The sequence below is a fragment of the Paroedura picta genome, chromosome 8 (assembly GCF_049243985.1).
Source record: "Paroedura picta isolate Pp20150507F chromosome 8, Ppicta_v3.0, whole genome shotgun sequence".
In the NCBI taxonomy this organism is placed as follows: domain Eukaryota; kingdom Metazoa; phylum Chordata; class Lepidosauria; order Squamata; family Gekkonidae; genus Paroedura; species Paroedura picta.
The window spans coordinates 78901693-78920724 of NC_135376.1; the positions used below are offsets into that span (position 1 = coordinate 78901693).

The 19032-nt window shown below is 43.0% G+C and overlaps 1 protein-coding gene across 5 annotated transcripts in view; it reads left to right on the forward strand.

The window, feature by feature from the left end:
- The window catches only part of CDH23 (cadherin related 23), a 556038-nt gene that overhangs the window by 253761 nt on the left and 283245 nt on the right, over positions 1–19032 (forward strand). For all 5 annotated transcript variants that reach the window (XM_077350525.1, XM_077350522.1, XM_077350524.1 and 2 more), the window contains exons 10-11: positions 7534–7646; positions 16016–16204. In XM_077350525.1, the coding sequence (XP_077206640.1) occupies positions 7534–7646; positions 16016–16204 (302 nt within the window). The remainder of the gene's footprint in view (positions 1–7533; positions 7647–16015; positions 16205–19032) is intronic.

Sequence of the window (19032 nt, forward strand, 5' to 3'; positions counted from 1 at the left end):
TGCTATGATTGTTCTTGAAACATCACAGTGAAGCAGGTTTGGGGGAGAGTGGAGAAGAGCCAGGGAAAACCTGGAAGGCACACAAAAGTACTCAAATGCTGTAGGGAAGTGCTGAGGGAATGGTTCCCAAGAGCACTGAACCTTGAGGGAAATGTCTTATTGAAATCCATGCTTGTAGACATCATGCATTAATATGTATACCTGTAACCATGTCTACAGTTTATATATTTGGACATTTTTGAAATCACAGTTAAAAAACATTTTTCTGTTGTTTTTTGGGGGGATGGTAGCAATTTTGGGAGGGAATGAAATTTGTACCTTATTTTACTGCTTTAAGAATATAAATGCATCATTTGTAACATAATTAGCATATACAATTGTACTGTTTAGCATATTTATGGAATTGAAAAGTGTTACTGCCTTACTTTGCTAGGAGCTAAATTGCTCCTATATCTAGTACTTGAGACACAGCTACAGACTGCTACGTCCTAGGCCACCTTAGCATATGTATCTTAATCTTTGCCATCTGAGAGGGAAGGGAAAAAAAGAGTTGAAATTTAAAAAAATTGATTTTAAACTAAAGAAAAGAGAGTTTATTATCTGGACAGAAAGTTTTATTTGTTCACTGAAAATTATTGATATTTATAGAATAATTATATCCTGGGAAGAATGCTGTATATGTCTGCATACAGGAAATACCATTATTGAATGATGTAGACCAGCCTTTTTCAGCCTTTTGACCATGCAGGATCCCCTGAAATAATTTTTCCGTCTTTGAGGAGCCCCAGAAGTGATGTCAGCTGGTCATGCCTCCCCGTCATACTCCCTGACATCACTACCTGCACCTTTTGCCTTCCTTTTACTCCCTCCCCCCATTTTTACTACTACTACAGTGGCTCTGCCTCATGCAGGCCAGAAAGAAGGGCAGGAACTGAGAAGACATCCCAGATCCCCCATACTATACCACAACCAATCCTCCTCCCTTTGATTTTTACATCCATGACCTAGCCATTGAGCCCTCTGAAGGAGAGGAGGCAGTTTGTGGGATTAGGTGTGCAAGCTCTGAGGGAGAAAGGCCATGGACCCCTTCTGGAGCTCCCATGGACCCCCAGGGGTCCCCAGATGCCTGGCTGGGAATCCCTGTGTAGACTACCTTGTATTAAAAGTCCTGCTATACAGTATGAGTAAAATCATGTGTTGAAAAGGATTTCACACATAAGAGAAAACATTTCACACAGACCAACTCTATTTTCAGGATATAGAATTTTGAAAGTCAAAGTTTCCTTTTCCAGTCCTTTCCAGATTTACAAAATTTAAGGTCTGGGAACTGTCCATGGTATGATTAGCAACAGTGACAGTAGACAGGCATTTATAAGACCCCACAACAATTTAACTTTGTATGAAGAGAAATAAGCACTAAAAAGTTTGCATATTGAGAAGTGGCATGTGTTTGGTTAATTTAACATTCTGGTTGCAAGATTTATTTCAAGGTTGGGAGCAGGAAACAGCTTTGCCCAAACCTGGATGTCCCAGGCTAGTCCATTCTTTTTAGTTCTCAGAAGCTAAGCTGGGTTGACCCTGTCTTTGAATGGGAGACCACCAGGGATGGCCTGGGTTGCTGTGCAGAGGCAAGTTACAGCAAGCCACCTCTGTTCATCTCTTGCCCTGAAAGCCTCATGGGGGTCACTGTAAATTGGTTGTAACTTGTCTGCTCTTTACACATACGCTAGGGTACGTCTTATGTTCTTATGATGTTATGGTAAATCCAAATAACAGTCAGTAAAATGTTCTGATGCGGGCAGAGAAGAAGCTATGCCATCTGATAAATTTCAAAAGAGATCATACAGAAACCTCAGAAACAGGATTTCTATTATTTTATTTTATTTATTTTATTTTATTTATTTGATTTCTATACTGCGCTTCCATATGGCTAAGGGCGGTTTACATACAACATGGGAGGACACATAGAGCGAATTAATATATAACTTAAACAAATACAACAACAACAATAATCTAAATAACACAATTTCAGTGATCTTAAACAACAATATAACAGGAACCAGAACTCAGCTAGGTCCCTTCGAGAGATCAGACTGGTTCTGGCCATGGAGCGGATGTCTGAGGGGGGACCTGTTGCAAATGCCTGGTGGAGGAGCTCCCTTTTGCAAGCCCTGCAAAACTTTAGGAGTTTGGACAGGGCCCTGATCTCTTCAGGAAGCTTGTTCCACTAGGTGGGGGCCAGGACTGAAAAAGCTCTGGCCCTCACTGAGGACCGACGTGCTTCTTTGGGGCCAGGGATCACTAGCCACTTGGCGTGGTAGAGCATAATGCTCTTTTGGGGGTATTGGTGGAGAGATGGTCTCCTAGGTACACTGGGCCCAGACCGCATATGGCCTTGAAGGTAAGAACCAAAACCTTAAGCCTGATCTGGAAATCAGTTGGGAGCCAGTTGAGTTGTTGAAGTATAGGCTGGATATGAGATTTCCACTGCGTTCTGCACCAATTGCAGTTTCTGGATCAAGGATAAGGGTAGGCCTGCGCAGAGTGAGTTGAAGAAGTCCAGTCTAGAGGTGACCGTCGCATGGCTAGGTGCTCTGGTGCCAAGTAGGGTGCTAGTAGCTTTACTTGGTGTAGGTGGTAGAAGACTTGCCATACTACTCTTGTGACCTGTGCCTCCATGGAAAGGGAGGCATCGAGGATCACCCCCAGGTTTCTGGCGGAGTGGGCTACTGTTAGACGCACTCCATCCAGGTTGGGTAGGTGCGCTTCCTCGCTTGGTCCCTTCTTACCCAGCCACAGGACCTCCGTCTTTGAAGGGTTGAGCTTCAGATGACTCTGCTTGAGCCATTTCGTCACTTCTTCCAGGCATCTGGTTAAGGTTTCCAGGGGGGAATCGGGGCAGTCCTCCATCTACCTCTGAAGCACAGGAAAGAGGCCCAATGTACTATTCTTCTGATGATAAAGCAATTTGCCTATCATTTTTTCAGCTTGCAGAATTCAAATTTGAGCCAGTTAAAAACTCACTCTTGGATTACTTAAATGTGTTTGTCTTCAGGAAAGAGCCAGAAATGTAACACTGGGAGAGGCTCATGATAGCACTGGAATGCCCACTGTTGGCAAAACCAAGTAAGCTTAATCAGAAATAACAGAATTTCAGCAGTACAGGCTGGCATAATGCAACACAACTTATGCCAGCATTAACAGTCAAGCATCATGAAGACAACTAATGTGTTATTTTGAGGCCCTGGACACTGCAGATGTCAAGCACTTTTCCAAAAAGGGGGGTCACTGTAAACTGGCTGTAACTTGCCTGCTAGTATTCAAATACTAAAGAAGAAATTTTGCAGTTTTGCAGTCTCGTTTTTAACATGTTTACTGAGTCAGAAATGTACCACTGAATTTACTGAGGCTTTGTTTTTAGCATTGCAGTGATAAGCAGATGCAGTGGGCTTTAAATAGTAGGGTGCACTCCTATTTTTAATGTCTGTTCCTCGATTTGATAACTTTTAAAGTTATCATGGGGGGACAAGAAGCAAACATCATGAAAGCAAAAACCATCAGTTGGATCTTGATCATGCTATGTGTAGTTGTATAATTTCTGGACCACCAATATACTGGTGCAACTTTAAGCAACATTCCCTGGGGCTGGTGGCCTTTGGTGTAGAAGTGACCATATCACATTGCACAGACAAGGGCGGACTTGCTTGCAGACACATGCTGGATAGGAGCGAAGGATGTTGGAGCTGTGTGCAGGGTTCTCACCACTTAAACATTACAGGTAGTTTGCTATTTTTCCATCTAGCAAACCTGAAAGATGTAGGAATACCAGAGATGTGGGATGAGCCTAGGCTTCTGTTTTTGTCCATTGTTTTCTTTTCATATAGAAAAATGGAGAAATTGCCATTGCTGTTAGACCAGTGGAGCAGACAAGCCAATTGAAAGCCATCAGACAGTTCTGCAGTGTGCACAGTCAGCCAAACACTGAACTGCACTTAGCCCAGGCTGGGACTTTTCAGTGGTTCAAGAAATTGACAGACATAACAGCAGAATAAGGGATGACAAAAAGATTGTACAGGAGAAGAGAGTAAGTTGGAGGGAACTTGGGCATGAAAAGAAGTGGGTGGCAACAAGTGTGAGTCTGCGTGGAAATCAGAGGAAGGGGAGGCTTGCTCCTGTCTCTTTCCTAGGATGCACATGCCCTTTCTAGGGCTCTCTAGTTGAACTAGTTGCACTGCTTGGCTTGCCCAGATGACTCCCCATTCCCAGATAATTGTTGCACTTTTTAGGGGAAAATGTCTTTTAAAAATTCATAGGAATATAAATAGAGCATCTATTAATAAAAGGTAAAGGTAAAGGTATCCCCTGTGCAAGCACCGAGTCATGTCTGACCCTTGGGGTGACGCCCTCTAGCGTTTTCATGGCAGACTCAATACGGAGTGGTTTGCCAGTGCCTTCCCCAGTCATCACCGTTTACCCCCCAGCAAGCTGGGTACTCATTTTACCGACCTCGGAAGGATGGAAGGCTGAGTCAACCTCGAGCCGGCTGCTGGGATTGAACTCCCAACCTCATGGGCAGACAGATTCAGACAGCATATCGCTGCCTTACCACTCTGCGCCACAAGAGGCTCTCATCTATTAATATGGCACAGTTAATAATAATAATAAAGGCAGAGATCCTACCTATCTCATGGGGATGGGGGGCAAGAGCTAGCATCCAGTTCACTGCTATACAAGGGCCAGGCTAGAGGTGACAATGTCCTTGTGGCTGCTGCAAAGATTCCAGCATGATATTATAGTTATTTAGAAATGCTGCAAGATATGGTGGGCTAAGGCACTTTTGTCCTCCAACCCCCAAAGTTTGTTAAGTGCCAAAACAGCTGCATGCACCCTGTTTCAGCACTTGAAAATGGGGGGGGGGGCAGAGCACCATGCTGCTGGCTCTCACAGCATTTTAAAATGACTTTAGTGTGGTGCTGACGTTCTTGCATTGGCCACGAGGATGTCATCATGGCCCAACTCTGCCACTTTAGTTGTAAAACCTAGGGGGAAGTCCAAGCTCAGTATACAGGGCTAGGATGCTTTGGTGAATCACCTCCACCACTGCCCACCCATCTCCTTGCCTGAGCTGGTGAAGATATATTCTTAAAAGCAAAAGGTAATCCTTTTTTAGGGGGGGAGATTATAAATCCATAAAAACTGTGATCATTTCCATAAAAATTCAAACCTCCACCTCGGTGTTCTTAAATAATTGAAGTTTATAAAACTTTCTGCACAACTTTTTACCTTCCCAGGAGTAGATCTGAATTTAGTTACCACATGTTTTTTGAATCTACTTTTTCTTCTCCCCCCCCCCTCCCGGATCTGTGAAGGAATATTGAGTTAGCAGAGTGCTCAAGGCACCTAGTGCACCAGAGCTGGCAGGAAACAAAGTGACAGAAGGAGTCTCTTTATCTTTGCAAAACTGTATTGTAAAGAACTCCATTCTAGGCAGGATAGAGACAGGATTGTAATCTAGTCTCACTAGTAGGATGGATACTAGTAGGATGGATGTCCTGCCCTCATGATGCCAAGATGGATAAGAGTGACCCAGAGTGGAGAGATGGAATCAAGCCAGAAGGAATGAGGGTCCCTTGAGAGTAGCAAGCTACCCGTCAAACTGAGCATCAGAGCTGTAGAAAGGAAGGGTGTTCAAAGTCTTGGCCCATCTTTCTCTTTGGTTCTCTGGAGTCTCCCTCTGAAGTCTGAGGCTTAGAGACAGAACAAAGTCCTTCCAACAATCTGAACTTGCAGTTTTCCAGGGAGGAATCCCTGATTTTGAATTTTGTTTCCCACCACCCTTTTGAGTCATCAGGATTGCATGTTCACTCCATTCGCACCCTCTTGCCCTCCCACCTGGTTGCCCCCTGAGGATTCTGCTATCTTTTAAAAGTGTCATGTTGGTTGCATTATGATGCAGTTTTCTCCCATTATATTATAGCACTGGGACAAAACAGACAGCGGGGTTTCATGGAATTATCCATCCATGAAGTTCCTTTCCCTTTTCTTTTCTGTAAGTGGGTAGATTTTGACACCGTGAGCTTTTGTTGTTTTTTCATCCTCCCACCCTCCTTCTCTTCCCCTATAGCTCCTTCTTCTTTTTAACAAAACTGCAATCAATATAAACAGGTGGATAGAGAGTATCTATGCTGCAGAAGACATAGTAGGGACTGGCATCTCATCACATGTGTTTGGTCTCACTGAATCCCATGGCAACATTGTGAGGTGAATTCCCATGTCATAGATGCCCTGAACTGTATAGCCCAGGCTAGCCTTTTCTCAACAGACCTCAGAAGCTAAGCAGGACTGGCCCTGTTAAGTACTTGGATGGGAGACCATCAAGGCAAGGAGGTTGCTACATAGGGGCAGACAGTGGCAAACCACCTCCATCCATCTCTGGGTTTGAGAACCCTACAGGGGCCACCATCATTCAGCTGTGACTTGACAGCACTTTCCACCACCACAGGTGGCAAATTGAGTCTCATAGATAGTAACTTCCTATGAAATGTCTATGCTTAGAACATATGAATTCTGAAGAACTGCTTTGGCACACGGTAATTCAAGAGTGAGATGCTTAAATTGTACTTTGTCTGGAGAGGTGAGTTTCTTTTTAGAGAACAGAAAGTATGAAAGTGAAACCTCTTTGAGATGACAGTAGGACAAAACAGAAGAATGTGCACCCTATCATCTTCAACTCTTTTAAGAACTGTTGTCTATCTCTAGTCTTTGGGTTGAAGCTTGCTAAATTCCTCTTTCATAAATAAAAATATGTGTGAAATATGAATGTATATTGTACCAGCACTCTATTATGAGTCTTACAAGAAGCCAGGCAAATCACCAGAATTGTTTTCCTGCTGCTAGACTATTCTATGTTGTTTCTCCTTTTTAAGTCATTTGTGCATTACTGAGGAAGAGAAAAGATTCCATTTCTGTTCCAGTCTTTCTCTTCCCTTCCTGTGTCATCAATACTGATCAAGAGTGTTTTCAGCTAACCCCAACCCCCCCCTCCCCAAATCTTTGGTACTGAAAAGGAAATGCAGATGTGTGTCTGTGTTCACTGCCACAGATCCAGAATCAGTAACAGAAGTGATGTGTATACAAAAGCCATGAATACATTTCCATTTTAACAGGTCTGTTTTGAAACTCCAATACTGCCTGAAGTTTTAGCGATGCTATCACAAGAAATAGCTAAGTTCTCAGTCCCATATCTTGCTGAATTTGAATCAGTATGGAAGAGAGTTAGGTTTTAAAAATGTATCCAACAGTGTTTTCAGGTCTGCAAATCATGGAATAATTCATTGCTGGTTTAGTGTTTCAAACAAGGTACACTTTACTTCTCAAAAAGTGTCTCTTTGTATCTGATCTTTGGGAGGATTTGGACACAAAGGAGCTAACAGTATAGGGCTTCTTTTTTTCCCCTCTGTATGTTAAGACGAGCTTTTTGTGCTTTTCTGCAGAGGAGTTTATCTGTGCTGATCCTGTTTATTTTATCGCCAGGCAATACCAACAGTCTGTTTGCACTGGACTACATCAGTGGTGCTTTAACTCTGAATGGGCCACTAGACCGAGAAAATCCTTTCTACAGTGCTGGATTCATTCTTACAGTGAAGGTGAGAGAATCAGAGAGTGGCTTTATTGGAGCAAGTATTTCAAAATACCTCAAGGGAGAAGAAGTGAATATCGACTGTTACAGCAGGAACTATAATGGAATTTCATATGAAATTGAAGCTATACCTATTTTGGAAATTTGGGCTTTGAAATGAAGTTTATTTTGTGCAGATTTGGGTTTCTGAGAATTTCTGCACATATATCTCCAAATGTGTTCTGTTTGGCTTTTAGTTTATAGGGCATACCTAGAAGGCAAACCACAAGATTCATTAGCATATATTTATTTCTGCCCTGATGATAAGATCTGTATTTATCCTTTTGCGTGTGTCATGGTGGTGGTGGTATACTTTTTGAAAGCAAAGATAACTGTTTCTGAAAAACAGTTTCAGAAAATTAGTTAAGGCACTGTCGCCAGCGTTTTAATGTTTGTATTCTTTCACAGAAAAACAAAAAGAATATTTTTTATAATGAGAAAACTGAAAAACAAGGAATATGCCTACCCATTGTATTCCGTAATGTTACAGATGCAAGCACGCTTTGGTGACCCTGCTTGACTTGAGATCTTTGTATAGTGGCCTATTATGCATGTGTGTTTTCCCTCACTTTTGCTGTGCAATTCCGTTGGGTTTTCTTTTTTGTCTTTCACTAATTTTCCTCCTTTCATCACTCAGTTTGCTTTCTGGTCACCGTTTCCCTGGGTTTCTGAGAGTGCTTTTGTGCCGGTTTCCCCCTTTGTGTTGCTCCCAAGCCAGTGCAAAAAGTGTAGAGAGTCCCTTGGATTTTCCTCCCACCCTTTCCCACCCCCTGAAGGTCACTTTCCCACCCATATCAAGGTAATTCTGCCTACTCTGCACCTTTTGCCATCCTCCCCCATCAATATACAAGCCTCATTTCCCCCTGATTTTTTAATTTAAAAGTTTTTTTTTTCAAGAGGCATGATTCCATCAATATGAAGAAGAAGATTGGTTCTTATATGCCACTTTTCTCTACCCGGAGGAGTCTCAAAGTGGCTTACATTCGCATTCCCTTTCCTCTCCCCACAACAGACACCCTGTGAGGTCGGTGGGGCTGAGAGATCCCTGATATCACTGCTCAGTCAGAACAGCTTTATCAGTGCTGTGGAGAGCCCAAGGTCACCCAGCTGGCTGTATGTAGGGGAGTGGAGAATCAAACCTGGCATGCTAGATAAGAGGTTTGCACTCCTAACCACTACATGAAGCTGGCTCATGTGAGACTATTACTAGTTATGGATTGCTAAATTTATAAAAATTAAAACAATCAGGAGGGAGTTAGAAATATCTCGTTGGAGCATACAAATAGCATAAGTTAGATAACATAATTAGGAGGCACATGGCATGTAGCTCTGACCTGGATGGTCCAGTTTTGTCAGATTTTGTAAGCTAGTAGTTAGATGACTACTAAAGAATATCTGGGTTGCAATGTGGAGACAGGCAATGGCAAATCACCTCTGAATGTCTCTTGCCTTGAAAACCACTCTGGGGTCACTATATGTTGTCTGTGACTTGCTGGCACTTTACACACACAAAAGTGTCATGTGAGGAACACAGTGCTAATAACTGAGCACATGTTTTCAAACATGAAGATAACTGAATTATAGCAAGAATCATAGAATCATAGAATCATAGAGTTGGAAGGGGCCATGCAGGCCAGCTAGTCCAGCCCCCTGCTCAACGCAGGATTAGCCCTAGCATTAGCCCTAGCATCCTAAAGAATAAACATGTAGAAAACAGGATGCATGTCCGGACATTTACAAACTGATTCATTTTAAAAGGCAAGTCTATTTTTCTCAAACTGGTTAGGATCCAACTGGTTAGGATTTCTCAAACTGGTTAGGGAGCAAAAAGAGTTACAAATAATAATAAAGTATATACAGATTCTATCTTAGAACAAAAATCCTTAAGAATTTGCAAAAATGCAATTGAGACATCAATTCATATCAGTTTATAGACCCTGAAACATTCTTCTAAATACCCTTAGTGGAGTTTGCTTTCAAGAACTGGAGCCATTAAAATACCAAGTGGTCATTTGGGTGGCAATATTTAAATATCTAGGTTGCTCACAACAAAATGAAACAGTAAACTGTGTCTTAGACTGGTCAGATGATTCTGTCATCTGATGGCACTGGCTGTGAGCCATAGGGTAAGAGCCAAAAGGCCATGAGCCGTTAGGGTCATATCTCTGGCCATGCTTAAACTCTGTAGTACCAGAAGTCAGAACGGAAAAGCAGAAACTCAGCAAGATGTTACAGCTGGTACAGATGTTCTTTGCATGTGTTCTTTTAATTTTAGAGAGACTTCCGCATCGCACAAGCAATAGGAACTTGTAATACTGTGCAAAGCCTTCAGGTATGCTAAGCAGCAAGGAGATTACAATAAGGATGGTCAAAATGGGCTGTCTAACAAATGCATTGCCACATCATGTTCCACTGCCTGGACGTTTCTTCCACCCTACCCACACCATCTCCAATCACAGGTCTTTAATTAAAATCAATACTAACCCAACAAGCTGCTCGGGAACATATACAATAGTATGGATTCCACTGGATGGGGTGGTGTGAGGTTGGGGGAGGAAAAGGCATCTGTTAGAGAGGTCATTGATTGGGAGGGTGGCAGGCAGTTTCCAGAGGAGTACTGATCGTCTACTAGCTGCCTAGAAGGGCAGTACTTTGTCAGGGAGGGAAAGTGGCATGCAATTACTCCACTTGACCTCTGCTGAGGGTCTTTTCAGTGGAATTCTACATGGTCAATATGCTATTATCGCTGTCCCTTGGAATCCTGCTTTTTTCTCTAGATCTGTTTTCTTTAGTTAAAGAAAAATCTAACTGGAGACAGAATCTATTTTTAAATGGAGAAAGGCTGACTCTCTGAAGAAGTGTGTGTGCGCACAAAACCTTATCCGTTGAATTAAACTTTGTTGGTCTTTTAAAGGTGCCACTGGACTTGAATATTGTTCTGTTTCTTCGTGCCAACCAATCAACTCTGTATGAGTTTTGCAGTCTATTTCCCTCCTTGCAAAATTCTTTCTCTGGAGGTCTGCTGCTTCATGGGAAGAAGTAAAGACACGATTGTATATATAGTCTACCTGGTAAAGGTAAAGGTATCCCCTGTGCAAGTACCGGGTCATGTCTGACCTTTGGGTGAAACCCTCCAGCAGACTCAATACAGGGTGGTTTGCCAGTGCCTTCCCCAGTCATTACCATTTACCCCCCAGCAAGCTAGGTACTCATTTTACCGACCTCGGAAGGATGGAAGGCTGAGTCAACCTTGAGCCGGCTGCTGGGATTGAACTCCCAGCCTCATGGGCTGAGCTTTCAGACTGTATGTCTGCTGCCTTACCACTCTGTGCCACAAGAGGCTCATTAGTCTACATGGTATAATATCTCAATTTATAATGCAAAAGGCACTGTATTACAAACCAGGGCACAGCTGAATTATTGCATGCGAATTAGAGTTGTTGAAAGGGATACAAAACACTCCCTGAAGACGTGTTCGCATTTTTTCAGGACTGGCCACCAGAATTCCTTTTCTCTGTTCCTTCTCCACTTATGATCATCCCCTCTCATAGAAGATGTTGTGAGTGAAATATCACTGCATGTTAATAGAAGAAGAGAGGTTGTTTGTAGTTGCCTGGGCCAGAAGTCTTCAATCCATGGGTCATGAACCCCAGATGAGTTACAGAACTCCACAGACTGGGCTATAAGCCATCAAATTCTTACCCCACACCTACTTTTGGGAAGGACCCACCATCCCTGAAAAAATGTCCTTCATTTCCTCTCTTCCTCCCACTGCCTGGCCCAGTCACCCTCACCAGTGGGTCCTCCAGTGCTTTACGCTCTTTTGTTCCATGGACTTTCACACCAGTGAGCCAATTTTGGCTCCTCCACTTCCTGTCACTTGACTGCAATGCCACATTTTCATGGCTCAGTATGTCCCAAGTTGCTGCCTATGGATTAAAGTTGTGTCTCTGGTCTGGAAATGTCAACAGCCCCTAACCTAAAAAAAATCAACCAACAAGGATTTTTACCCCTTAAGGAGTGAGAATCCTTGTCCCCTGCTCCCTCCCTCTACCCCCCACTCCCTGCCCTTACCTGCTGACATGGCTTGCAGGGCTGCCCCTGCCAGTCTCCCAAAGCTTGCCCTGCTCTCCAGAGGGCAGGAGCAGCCTCGGGAAACCAGCAGAGGAGGTGCCAGGCCAGCAAGCCCCAGCGCTCTGGTGCACCTGCTGCAATTACTCCCGCCAGACTTCTGAGGCTGCTCGTGCTCTGTGGAGGATGGGAGTGGCCTTGGAAGACTGGCAGCAATGCCAGAGTAATGAGAGCACCTCACTGCTCTGGCACCACTGTTGTTTCTGTGGTCCATCCAGTGGTGTGCTCCTTAAGGCAGCAGGATGATGGATGTCATCTACATTTCTCTTTGAGGGAGCACACCCATGTCAACTAACCAGGACAGTGTTCTGTCTTTTCTGATGCTATGTGGTTGCCATTCCACAGGAAGAACGGGATCATATCTCTTATACAACAGTTGGAACTCTTTCCCCCTTTTCCCATTCTGCTGCATTGCAAGTAGCATTTTTATTGCACACCCACATCTTTTTTGCATCTTCTCCTAATTCCTGTTCACAGCCTTTATTTCATGAAGCATCTCCAAAAGTGAGGTCTCTTTTAGAGCATTCAAACAGGTTGTAAACTTAAGGTAGGGGAATGAAATCTGATTTGTATTAGAAACCATCCCAGAGGCAATGATGGTATTCACTTTCTCATCTTTCCCCTCACACTGTCTTTCGACCCCTGTTGTATTGGAATTGGAGTTCAGGATGCACTTATGATTAGGGGATATGAACTGGTGCACACCCTTAAATCCAACACTAATTTGGTTTGTTCGTGCCACCCAGGCCTGAACCCAGGTTTGGAGGTGGCCCCTTTTCCAAATATTTCCCAAGCCTTTTTTGCAGTTGAGCTTGGCATTTGGGCCATTTAAACCCTCTATTTTGTTTCCCTCCTTCCAAATGGAGGGAAGTCTCTGTTGTAAGGCTGCCAACCATTTAAACTTTCCATTTCACTTGCCCCCATTTAGAGAGGGGGAAGAAAACAAAGATTTTAAATGACTTCCAGCCATTAGCAACTTCTGTTTCACTTCCCCCTGCATCCAAATTTAGGGAAGCCAAATGGAAGGTTTAAATGACAGGCAGCCATTTTGGCTGCACAGCAGACAGATGCGCATGTCCTGCTGTGAGGCTGAAATGGTGCCATTTTAGGGATTGAGTTCGCCTGCATCTGTCCACTGTGAGGCTGAAATGGCTGGCAACCATTTTGGCACTCTGTCTCATTTCCCCCCATTTCTCAGCAGGAGGAAGTGAAATGGCTTTGTCGGAACCTGACTTGGTCATTTTGGGGCTTCTGGGTCATTTGGGTTCAGGTGTTCACTTTGGGAACACGCCAAACTCTGAAGCAAACAAAAATGTTCCAGTTCATGCCCATGCCTAGTTATGATTTACAGGATTACCTTATATAAAACAAATAATATTTTGACTTTTAGGACCATCCTGCATGTCACATGGAGTTATGTGCTACTTTTCTCCATATATATAAAAAAGTAAAAAGCCTTGGAAGTCTAATTGTGGGAGTAAAAGTAGAAGGGTAAAAGACTGCTCAGCCCTTCTCCTTCCTGCCCTTTGTCCATAAAAATATCCCTTCGTCATATGCTTTTATACCGTATATACTTGTATATAAGCCGACCTGCATATAAGCCGAGAAACCTAATTTTATCACAAAATCTGGGCAATCTTATTGACTCATATATAAGCTGAGGGTGGGAAACGCCCCATCATCACAGGCTCTCCCATCCAGCCTCTCCCCCCCCCCCGCCCCCGTAACAAATACATAAAAGTCAAGAGGATGAATAGCTGCTGGTTTTTGAACCCACAAAACAAAAAGAATAGTTTGGAAGAAGTGATTAAGAAGAGGAAGAAGTGAAGGCAAAAGGGGGGGGAGTTCAGAGTCTCTCAGTCAAACCGTTGATGTCCCACAAGCTGCCAGAGCAACGATTGGCTGGCTGGAGCAGGCTTTGATCTCAATTACCGAGGAGGGCTTTTTCAGTGTGAAAAAAGGTGCTGAAATCTAGGCTTATACATGAGTATATAGGGTATTTGTCAAAATCAAAGTATGAGGTCCTCATATCTTTTCCCATGTGGAGAGAAAATCAACTTGATGTTTAAAAATAAATAGAGAGGTGGCAGAAGATAGCAGCAGACCTCCCAAAGCTACTTTAGTTGTATCATTACAAAATGGTAAACCAGGCTGTTATCTGTAACTGCTCCGCGGGAGCAGTAGGAATAAAGCCCGAAGGGCAGAAAGGAGCGGGACAAGTACGGGATAAAAACTCAAGAGGGCCAATCAGGAGCCGCAAAGCTTTCCAGGTGGTGGTGAAGGCCTGGGGCCGGGGGGGGGGGAGAACCTCCTCCCCTGGCCGGGAAGCACAGCCACCGTCTCGGATAGGTGGCGGCTGTGCTTCCCAGGTGGCGGGGAAGGCCTGCATCGGTGGGACCCAGAGCCTCTATGTTCTGAGGGCTCTATGTCCCGAAGAATGAGAGGATTCCCTTCCCTTCGGACCACAAAGCCCTCTGGCTGCCTCACATATAAGGCGAGAGGGCTTTGCAAGCAGAAGGGAAGCAGCCACTGTCCCTTTCCTGTCTTTGCCATGACACCGTGGCCAGTAGCCGGGTCCCAGCCACGGCACCATTGCACACTGACAGGAGAGACTGGGGGCAGACAGGATGCTTCCCATCCACCCTTTCCAGTCCTTTTGCCCTGGCACTGGGACCAGGAGCCGGGTCCCGCCCACGCCAACATTGCAAACTGACAGGAGAGGCTGGGGGTAGAAAGGATGCTCCCCCCACATTTCCAGTCATTTTGCCCTGGCACTGGGGCCAGGAGCCGGGTCCCGGCCACGCCAACATTGCAAACTGACAGCAGAATCTGGAGGCAGCCTCTTATGTCCGGAAGAATGAGATGACTGAAGGTGGATTCAGCAGCATGCAGGAAAAAGGCATCACCCTTCCTTTGTAAGCAAAATATTTTAATGTTTACTTGGTCAAAGCACTCATATCATCCTGTTTCCCTTAATAAATAGCACTGGAGGCTGGAGCGGGGGGGGGGGGTCAGCAGGATACTTGCAGGGATGTTGCCCTTGCGCAGCAGCCCTTGGCAGCCCTTGGAAGTGGAGGCTTACTTGCACTGTGCATTCTGGGAATTGTAGTCTTCCCCCCTCCGACAATGAGGCTTTGCAGGGAATACATTTGTTTAGATGATGCTTCCGGTGATGGCAGGAGTCCTCTTTGCACCTAGCCGCCCCCATGAGCATGCCGCCTGCATAGACAACATGGAGCAGTTTCCCGTGAGTGGATATCACTATTATACAATACTACCGCTTTCGGCCAACTCGCTAATTTCACAAGAATGCAGGTGGAAGAAAGAAAGAAAGAAAGAAAGAAAGAAAGAAAGAAAGAAAGAAAGAAAGAAAGAAAGAAAGAAAGAAAGAAAGAAAGAAAGAAAGACAGACAGACAGACAGACAGACAGACAGACAGACAGACAGACAGACAGACAAGCTGTAAACTGTGCTCTTGCTTTACTTTTAATGGCAGATGGAGATGGATGTCTTCTGGAGTGTCCCTTCCACAATTTCCCATGAAAAGTGTTGGGTTGAGCCTGGGGCGGGAGGGGGGTGGCCAACAAGGCTTCACACCGGGGACAGGAGCACCAAAGGGGGCCAGGGGGGGGGTCCCTGGAAGCAGTGCTGCAAGGTGGCCAGGGCCAGGAGATGGCCTGCTAGCGCCCCTTGTATTTTACCATACAATGGGCTTTAAATCTAGTATGTTATATTAGAGACAAAAGAAGATTTCATTAATAGGCAGAAAGAGTGTTGTGATGCTTTCAAACCATGTAAGGTTTGAATGGTGAAAGTGCATTATTATTTGTTTCTATTCTTAGCTCTTGTTCTGTTGCAGGAACTCTGATGTGACATTAAAGTGTCATTCTGGAATATACATGAAATATTGTATCCTTTCTGTGGAACACCATGGTAGACTTGGAAGCTGGTCATATTTACACAGCACATGATGGAACAATACCTGCCTCCCTGCCCCCCATGAGAGTTTTTCCGGTGGTTATAGGAAATATACACACCCCATTATGACACATGGCGCCTAATATATGGGTATTTTGTTCTCATAAGAATTTTGCCTTCTGGTCTGTATGCAACTTCTCTATGATGACTATAGATTTTGCGTGTCTCTATGCTTATTCTTTGGAATAAAGTCCAATTTGTTTTTCTATCCTGATTTTTCTTCCTGCAGGGCACAGAGCTGAATGATGACCGCTCACCATCCAATGCAACTGTGATGACCACTTTCAACATCCTTGTCATTGACATTAATGACAATGCTCCCGAGTTCAACAGTTCTGAGTACAGTGTGGCTATCCCTGAACTGGCCCAGGTCGGCTTCGCTCTTCCGCTTTTCATTCAAGTACAGGACAAGGACGAGGTAAGATTTGAGGACCAAGGTTAAACTCATCTTCTGCTGATGTGCCTGAACTGATTTCTGCTCCTGGCTTCCTTTGCTTCTTCGTACTTCACATGAGAACTGGAATCTGTTTGCTTATTAATTTTGTTTTGTTTTGTCTTGATTGCCAAAGTATCACACAGCAAAGGAAAATTTAAAAAATAAGGGATGCGCCACTTTTAAATGAACACTCAAGTTACTTTTCTTCTGACTACCATGCCTACTGCTTTGTTAGGTCTTCATACATACATTGCACATAATCAGTTATTCTCACTTTCAGCACATTAGATTGAAAAAATGAGTCTGAAAAATCCTCATTATTGCATTTAATTATATTCTCAGTATTACATATGTTCCCATCTATCCTTTATAGATTGTTGGCATTAATATTGTTTAGCTGATTACAGTTCACATTGCTTTGTCTTAATTATTTTGTAAAATGCACATGAATGAAAAATTCAGCTTGAAATTTGGGGGGGGGGGGGTTTACAACTTTTATTGGTGGTTATTTATTTGTTGTCTGTCTTATTCGCCCTAGCAGTAGTCTTAAATCTATCCTGCTTCCCATAATTTATTTCTTCTTCTAACTGTAGGGGTTTGCCATTTTAATTGTAATCTATGGTGTATGAAGCTATATAATTCCTGTGTTATAATGAGAAAAATTGTGAGATATGTCAAGTAACAGCATGTGGCAACAACACATGTCATTTCACCAAGATAACCATGAACTTTGTGAAATAACTTGAGCATTTTTCAAGACTCGTATCTTTTCAGCTTATGAAGTAATTTCCTTCTGTAAGATGGGACAATGTAGCTGATGAGTTCTAGCAAGTACTGTTACAGATTTTGTGCAAATGAATTTCTTCTTTTTTCAAGTTGTTTTTATAAATGGAGAGGGTTTTTCTAGTGACAATCATGAATCTATGAAAATGAAAGCTTCAGTTGTTTCATCAGAATTCTTCCATGGGATCATTTTATATCCTGAATGCTCAAAATGGCTATTTACATTCAAATGTGTCTACAGGAATTAGAAGTTCTGGCAGTGTGGAAATCAATGAGAATTACACTGAAGGGTTTATACATAATCTTATTCTTCCTATCTTTGATTATAAAGCAATTGATGGTCATCTGAACATACAAAGCTGCTTTACACTGAATCAGGCCATGGGTCTATCAAAGTCAGTATTACCTACTCAGACTGCCCATGGCGTTCCAGGCTCTCAGGCACTGAGTAGGACCTGATTCTTTCAACTGGATGCCATGGATTGAACCTGGTACCTTCTGTATGCTGAGCAGATGCTCTAATACTGAGCAACAGTTCCTCTTTCCTGGTTGCTTGTGTACTTGTCTACTTGTATATGCATATAAGTTCAGTAGAGAAAGCCATGGGAAAATGCTATGTGCTTTCCTTTTCACCACCTCTTCTTATTAGATACTCACATTGGGACCAGACCAAGAATTGATTCTTTTTTTTTCAATTATGACATATAACTCAATATATATTCGCATCATTCCTAAGAAAATTAGGTACAGAGCATGAACAGGAAAAGGACTTTATCACACAACGTACTCAATATTAGTCCAGTCTGTTCACCTACAGAGGTGACCTCGTAAACTGGTACCATGAGGACCTTCTGGTCTAGAGGCAGTTCTGTAGACTATCTAAAACATTTGTTATGCATCACTCTGCTGGATATTATGAAGACAGTGTGTACTGGTTGCTTGATTTGTTTTTGGTTCTTTGTCTGTAATTCTAAATGATTCTGTTCTGTTGACATCTCACTGCTAATTTTTCTTTTCAGAAATTTTTTATTCCTAATTGGATTTAATACCTTCACTTATGTGCTTTAACTTACACATACAAACACTCTCTCTGTCTCTCTCTCTCTCTCTCTCTCTCTCTTCACTGGCTGCCCTTACTCCACTACCACTTCCCTGCAGCATTACTTCCTTTCTAGGGAATTATTAATAGAGCTTCTATTTATTGCAGCAATGGGCCATTTCACTTAGGAATTCCATTAGGGTTTTTCCAGCCCCAGGCTTATGCATCTCAATTTCCCCACATATTTGATACCTACAATTGATGTCTTATTTCCTGTGCATCATCTGACTCCTATGTCACAATCTACAATAATTGTTTTAAGGGGCCACTGAACCCTTGTGTAGGTCTTTCCAAGCTATATAAAATGCTCGTTTCCTTCTAAATTTACTCAAGACAAACAAAAATTACCTCTCCTGCCTTGTGTATTTATTTTTCTCCTGCAGGATTCACTTAAACTAGCCAGAAATTTTAATTAGGGAGTGAGGGATTTTGAGAATTATGTTTTGAAATGTACATTCTGGTGCAGATAAAATGGTGAATATTCACCTGTTGCAAAAGAACGACAGTCATATTTGTTCCATGGAGATCCTGCAAAACAGGTAGCCTAAAGGAAGTTTGTAATCCAGGAATAGTGTGTCGGCTGGGGGAGCATTTTAATAGATATAAATATGCCAACTATCACGGCACCCATTGCATAACTATGTTTGTGATGTCTCACAAGCAAAGGGTAATAGAATGTAATTGACAACTGAATTTTAAACAGTTTGTTATTACCTTGTCTACCTTAAGCACTTATGATAATCATTCCTGTTGTTTAGACAGTAAATCCTCACAAATCTGAATCCCTGTATACCTAAAGCTGTTTTATAGACTCATTGAGGCCAGATTTTTTGATGCTGCTAATATAACTGGTATAGATGAGTGGCTTTTAAAAGATGAATGTTTTTACGTGTGGTCAACTGTTGCTCTGTAGTGACATACTATGCAG